The 7272-nt window shown below is 31.5% G+C and overlaps 1 protein-coding gene across 1 annotated transcript; it reads left to right on the top strand.

The window, feature by feature from the left end:
* Positions 1–4900: 4900 nt before the first annotated feature.
* Positions 4901–5624, top strand: LOC124915917 (vacuolar iron transporter homolog 2-like). The gene has a single exon (XM_047456664.1). The coding sequence runs from the start codon at positions 4901–4903 to the stop codon at positions 5519–5521; it is 621 nt and encodes a 206-aa protein (XP_047312620.1). The 3' UTR covers positions 5522–5624.
* The last annotated feature ends 1648 nt before the right edge of the window (positions 5625–7272 follow it).

Below are 7272 nucleotides of genomic sequence, written 5' to 3'. Positions count from 1 at the left end.
TTCAATAAGCTCTGCATGAGTAGGATGTTATGGGAAATAGAGCGTTTAAGAATAAATGATGATTGCCATAATCCTACAAGCTTATCAATAACTGTTTTCAAACGTTGCGAAAGAATTTTGTAAATAATATTACATCATGAAATATGACGAAAGTCATGAATTTTTTCCGGAATTGAATTCTTATGAATCAAATTCAACATTATACGTTCCATTGCTTCAACATTTTCCAGTTTTAGAAGAATTCTAAAACCCCTTCGCTTACATCTTTACCCACTATTTCCTAGTTTTCTTTGAATAAGTTCACGTTGAAACTATATGGCCATGGGCTTTTATCCCTTTCATCGAAAATACTGTTTTTCTGACTTCTTCCATATTAACTCTTGTAATCAATTGGTTACCACTTTCTTCACTAATTTTTTTCTTTACACAATCTGTTGAAGCAATCTTTGACCGTCCTCTATTATTGTGCTCGTTACTGTTTCAATCACCCTTTGTAGAAATTTATTTCTTCCTCATGAATTGCATTTTATCCCTGTAAAACATCTCTATTTGAGCTTGTGAGTCTTAGGATATGATTTCTGAAATTCCTTGATGAACATTTTTTTATAGAAGAAAGAAGTATTATTGTCTCCTAATGAAGGTTAATTTTCTCTAGATTTTTACTTAGTAAAACTTTCCTCTTTAGAACAAAGGTCTCTGTATCGCGTAAGAACCTCTTTTTTCTCTTCCCTGTTATAAGGTAGATTCGGGCCTCTCAGTGCCTTGTTTTGTATTTTCTCCAATTTCGTTCTGGATTCCTCTACTCTTTTATAAATCCTACTATATTTTTTCTGGTCTAACTTATTTAACTTCCCTTTTTAGTAATCTTAGTTTCTCACAAACTCTAAACATCTTTGTTCCATTAATTATGATATTTCAAGTTTCATTAAGGATTTCATTAAATCTTTCATATTTTCTATAGAAATTGAAGAACTTAAATGGTTTTTTCTCCCTCTCTCAAAATAATTTCAAAAGGTAGTGGTCAGAGATACCTAGTTACAAAACCTGGATTTGGCTTTTGGTTAAAACTCCACCCATTTTTCATTCATTAGTCCTCTATAAATTATGCTCTTTCTCATGTTATCCGCCCCTCTTGAAGCTGACCATAAAAATATATTACCGGAGGAAGACAGTTCAATGCAACTTATGTCTCGAATGCATTCATTGAAATCCTGCATGTCTTGTGTTATGTCTATCTTAGTCTTTCTTTCACTCCTGAATCTTGTAACGTTAAAATCTCCCATAATAACCCATGATTCGTCGTTCGCAGTGCTTCTTCTCAAATCATTCCAAAGTGTCTTCCTGTCTGTCCCATAGTTGCTTGCATAGACTACCGCAAATAAGACTTTTACCCTTATCACCAGATTGATAACCTCTATCAAAATAACTTGCTTGCTTTCAAACATTGTCTTGACTTCAACCCTTCTTTTATCTCATCCTACCTAGATTCTGCTTTTAACCCCATCAGAGTTATGAATAAATTCTCATTCTTCATTGAAGCAACCCTAGGAAACGTTCTCTATTTGACTTTGTCTGACTTTTGTTTCAATAATTTCAAATACTGTGATTTCATTCATTTATGATATTCTTCTAACCTCTTTTCTCTTTATAGGATCATTTAACCCTATAATATTCTATGTCATTAAGTTCACTAATGAAAAAAAGATGTTTCATCTTTACTTCCCTTCCTTTACCCTTTATTCCTTTCTATTTTTCCCATACAGAAGGGCTATAAATTGTATTTTCCTTAATTTTCTTACCTTGTTGTTTTGGGATTTTCGTGTTTCTCTAGTCAACCTTCTTCTGAATTGGAGATTGTACAGTTTTACCGGATTCAGCTACCTCTACTTTATCTTTCTCATTTCCTTCACCCACTTCCCCTTTCTTACTTTCTCCTACGCTTTCCCTTTCCACTGTCTCTTCAGTATTAATTATTGCTTTCGGGTCAAGTTTCTTTGTTACCTCTTTATTTTCAGCCTTTGATTCTAAATCTCTTACCATTCTATCTTTCTTCCCCTGTTTTCAAAACCCTGTGCTGAATTTCCTTCATTATCTTGATCCTTCTGCTTACTCAATACTGATTCTTTAGTAACCTCTTTATACCTTTCATTCTCAGCCTTTTCCTTTTCCAACATTTTCTGTTCTTCTTTCTGTTTCTTTTCTGTCTTTTGCTCGATCTTCTTCTTTCTTTCTTCTTCAATAATTTTCGGGTACTTGTAACAAACATGTTCGGATGTGTTATAATCAAAGCATCTACTCGGCCTCCACTCACATGTGATTCTCATAATTGTGGGTTTGCCTTTTCTATCTGTTATCGTCATCTGATATGGAAGATTTGATCTTGTGTGTATCTCAATGAACATCCTAGCATAAGTCATATGATCACCTTTTTTTGTAGTTGGGTCCATGTAGAGTGGACTCCCCAATAGACTTGCAAAGTGACTTAATGCTTCAGGGTTATACATCATCTTTTTTAAGTTCTTCATTTTGACTATTTCTTAATCTTGTGGGAGTTCTTCTTCCATGAATTGATTGAAAATAGTTCGAGGGAAGATAGTGAATAGGCTAAAAGGAAAAAAATGATGTTAGTGATAGAATTTGGGGTTTAAAAAAATAATTGTAGAAAGAACTTTTATGAGAAGACTGAATCGACAAAAATGAATAGAAATAGATATCTAATGATATTTTTCTAATACGATAATTTTATGACCAGTAGATATCTTCCTTTCTTTCAATCTAAATATTCTTTGATTGAGATAATTTTGGGGAACAATACAAACAAATAACATCTAAATATAGAAGAGACGAATGTGTAACAACCTTGTCGTTATTTTAGAGCGGAACATCATTCTATGAATATAGAGAGGAGGAACTGCGTTGTGTTTAAGAATGAAGTTAAAAAGATTATTAGAACATAAGTAAGAGTTTTTCCTGCCTTACAACTTAAAAAAATATGGATATGCCATGTTTATGAGAAATTTGTGTCTATTTTCAACCCAAATTAATAGTGTCATCACATTTTAAATGATTTTAGATGTTTAATAAAAAATTTTAAACAAATTTAAATATACAAGGACCACTTTCAAACAAAATTATTTATATGGGCGTATTTTAAACTAAATTAAATGTATATGAAACATTATACCTATTACCTAAAATAGCTAATCAATGAGTAATTATTAAAAACTAAAACCATATTACATATATATATTGAATTGTTGGGTGCTTAAAATTTATGATTGTAAAATTCTTTGATCTAGGTTTGTTCTGAGTTAAATTATTTTTGTTAATTGATTAAGGTAACAAAAGTGAAGATTATCGATTCGATTCATACCTATAACGTTTAAGTTGACATAGAGAATCGTATTAACTTTCTAAATTATATTTTTGTATATTAAAAAGTTAAATTATTTTTGAAGAGTGATAGAGAGAGGGAATTTGAGGGAGGGAACGGGGGAGGAAATGATGTCTCACTACATCTTGAAAAAATGATAAAAGGTGAGGAGAGAAGAAAGAGAAATTTTGTTATTTTTTTAGCTAATCAAATTGCCCACGTCATTCCCTTCCTCAAATTCCCTCTCCCAATCATTTCTCATTATTTTTGTTATTATTATTGTTAATAGTTTTTTTGTTTTCTTAGAACGGAGAGTCTTGAGTACCACCGATTATTTTAACATTTATTATTTCATTATTAATCAAACTAAATGCACCATGTGTGATTTCCACTCCTTCTCATTATAAAACTGTCATCACTTACAAGGTTTTCGTGGAAACCACACTCCCTTGCATATAATAATTATAATTTTCCAAAAACATAAACCTAATAATCATCTATGGTGCTTGTCTCAAATGCTTTCCCATTCATAGATCCATCATCCTCCTAAGTGCTCATGCCTTTACAATAAATAAACACACTTAGTACTTGTTTGGAATAATTTCTAACTAGGCTAGATTAATTAGGTTTATCAAAACAAATCTTCCTTTAAAGAGTTTTTCTATGGGTTGGATTGTGAATGAAGCTCTAGTTTCGTTTGTTGCAATACAATAAATTTTCTTCCATCTCATACAAGCAATTTTGCTCGATGTTTTGATTAACAATTTTTTTTTTTTTTTTTTTATTTCTGCCCATTTTAATTTGTATCGCTCAATGGCGCCACATTTTACTGGCAATAGACTAGTGATATTACCACTTTCTTATTTGTGCCACTACTAATATTATATTTGCATCAAATTGAGTAACCTAATTCAACAAACAATTCTGACTCTAATTAAAAAATTATATATTTCATATTTGTATCTAAAATAATCGACTTATGTGTTATATTATTTTTTTGTTAAAGCAAAACTATAATAATTTACTACATAGAAAGAACTTAAAATAAAATAAAACTACATTTTTCATTCTAAGCCGCACAAATAGACCAAATATAGAATAAAGAATCATCCACAAAATTAAAGATTTTATTTTCAATTTTTTAACTTTTACAGTGACGAATCTATGTAGGGGCTCGGGTGGGCTGAAGCCCATCCCGATTTTTTTTTTTTTTTTTTTTTACGGTAGAAATTTGACATTACCATAAATTTTCTGAAAAAAATTAATATAATTTATTGTTTTTGTTTTATCTAATTATTAAAAAAGTGATAAAATTTTACTTTTATATACTTGTTTTTTTCAAAATTTTCTCGTTATTATTTTAAGCCTACCCTAAATTTTTTTCAAGCCCACCCCAGTTCGAAATCCTGGGGCCGTCCTTTTGTAGAGTTGTTACTTTCTTATATATATACTCCTTGGCGTGTGTCTTCCACATGCACTCACATCTCTCGGAACTCTAATATCTATTTATCTTAGTAAGCATTATATATGGCTACTCCTAAACATGATGTTGGTGTTCAAGAAGCACATGATCATATTGACTATTCTCAAAGATCCCAATGGCTCAGAGCAGCCGTTTTGGGAGCGAATGATGGTTTGATCACTGTCGCATCGTTGATGATGGGTGTCGGGGCAGTAAAAGAAGATGTCAAAGCCATGTTCCTCATTGGTTTCGCAGGGTTGATTGCGGGGGCATGTAGCATGGCAATCGGAGAATTTGTCTCTGTTTACTCTCAATTGGACATTGAGGTTTCCCAAATGAAAAGAGACAAATTATCGATGAGAGAAATGAGCGAAGTTGTGACTATGGAGAAAGATGAGAAGTTGCCTAATCCGGTGCAAGCAGCCCTAGCATCGGCCCTTGCATTCTCTCTAGGGGCAATTGTTCCACTCCTAGCGGCTGCTTTTATTGGGAGCTATAAAGTGCGGTTGGTGGTGGTGTCTGCGGCTGTGAGCTTAGCCCTAGTGATCTTTGGTATTGTTGGGGCGGTGTTAGGGGGATCTTCACCGGCGAATTCATGTGTTAGAGGTCTATTTGGTGGTTGGATGGCAATGGGGATTACTTTTGGGCTAACTAAGTTGATTGGCTCCAAAGGACTAGCAATGTGATGTGTTGTACTTTCCTTTGTTTTGTGTTTTCCTTGCTTTGTTCTATGTAATAAAAGTTGTCCATGTGACAATTTGCTTAATAAAATCAAGATTTGTCTCTTTTCAAAATAACATGTGATTATTCTATATAATTACTAATATGTTCAAATTATCTCTAAATTGTAGATAAACATATTTAAGATAGTGTTGGGGTTGAATATATTAATTTTGTTAGCTAGACAATCCGTTCAAATCGTTTACCTCTCTATTTCAATCAAAACCAAAATGAGAATCTCACCTTGAAACACTAGAGAGCTCAAGGAATAGGTGAAGAGGGCTTAAAATTTGAAAAAAAAAAAATATATCTTTAACATCCTAAGTTCTTTCTTGGAATGAAAATTACTTAATTAATATTGACTAAACATATTTGGCAAATCTTAATTCATTGAAGAAAACTCTCAACCTTAAACATGTTTATATATTAGCCAATATCCGAATGGATCTCTATAACAAGATTGATTTGAAAACGTAGGGCATCTTAGTTGATAGAGGTAGGTATCATTGATAATGACTTAAATATATAATTTAGTGTCCGCCTTCATCTTTGGGATGCCCTATATAAATAATAGTTTGTTTTTTAGTTTATAAGTATAAATAAATAAAATACTCTTTTGGGCCTAAAAATATTAATAAAGTTTTAGTGAACTTTAAATTGTTTTGAGCTTTTCATGGAGTGAGTTGGATTCGAGCATAATCCATTAACTTATAGAATATGACCGTCCTAAAACTTATGTAAAATTATTGGTCAAGTGTAATGGTAAATATAGAGTTTATATGAAATCATAAGAGTTTAATTTATTATTATTACTTATATATAATTAAGTATTTCATATTTAATCAATTTTAAAAATTTATATATTTAAATATAAAATTAATTAAAATCATTATTAAATAAATAACACTATTAAAAAAATTATAATTACAAAATTAAATATATTAATTAATTAATTTAAATAAATAATAACTTTATTTTTTATTTTTTAAATATAAATTAATTTTTTTAAACGTAAAATCGTATAAAATCGTAAAATCAAAATTATTTATAAACTTGTAAAAAACATAAAATATTATTATCGTAAATTTAAAATCCTAAGAGTTTATCTATTTAAGATTTACTTAAAAATAGACTCGTTAACCTTACGTAAAATCGTAAAATCTGTAAACTACTAATTGTAAACTACTAATGGGCAGTCTAATATATTATCTATTACAAGACTAAATATCAAGGTTTTGGTAAGTCTAGTTAATCAATTCATGGATATTCAAATCATTTTCTATTTTGTATGGGATTTTTAGAAAATGATTTGGGTTCTAAAACTACACAAATAATTTTGAAAATTTAAAATTGGAACATAACAGCACTTAGGACTGGTGTCCTCGATCATGGGTTCGTTTTCATCGGTCGGGCTAAAAATCCCTCGGTCCTAGGTCATGTCTCTATCGATCCTCGATAAGGCATCTGGATCGGGATGCTAAGGCCTCTTAGTTCTTAGCTAGAATTCTCGGTTAGGTGGCAAAATTCTCGGTCAGACACTTCGGTCTTGCGGGGAGGTCATTAGTCTTTGATTCAGGAGTTCTCTGTTAGGTGCGAGAGTCCTCGGTCCTAGGTTCAATTTCCCGGTCGGATGTAAAAATCATCGGTCGGACCTCTCGGTCTTGACTGAAAAACATCGGTCAAACCTCTCAGTCCTGGCTGGAAAGCCTCGATCAGA

Source organism: Impatiens glandulifera, chromosome 9 (assembly GCF_907164915.1).
Source record: "Impatiens glandulifera chromosome 9, dImpGla2.1, whole genome shotgun sequence".
In the NCBI taxonomy this organism is placed as follows: Eukaryota; Viridiplantae; Streptophyta; class Magnoliopsida; order Ericales; family Balsaminaceae; genus Impatiens; species Impatiens glandulifera.
The sequence above is the reverse complement of the archived record's forward strand: the minus strand, read 5'-3'. Positions and strand labels throughout refer to the sequence as shown.

What these genes read in the sequence shown, in the direction of transcription:
- LOC124915917 (XM_047456664.1), top strand. Translation starts at nt 4,901, where the DNA reads ATGGCTACTCCTAAACATGATGTTGGTGTTCAAGAAGCACATGATCAT.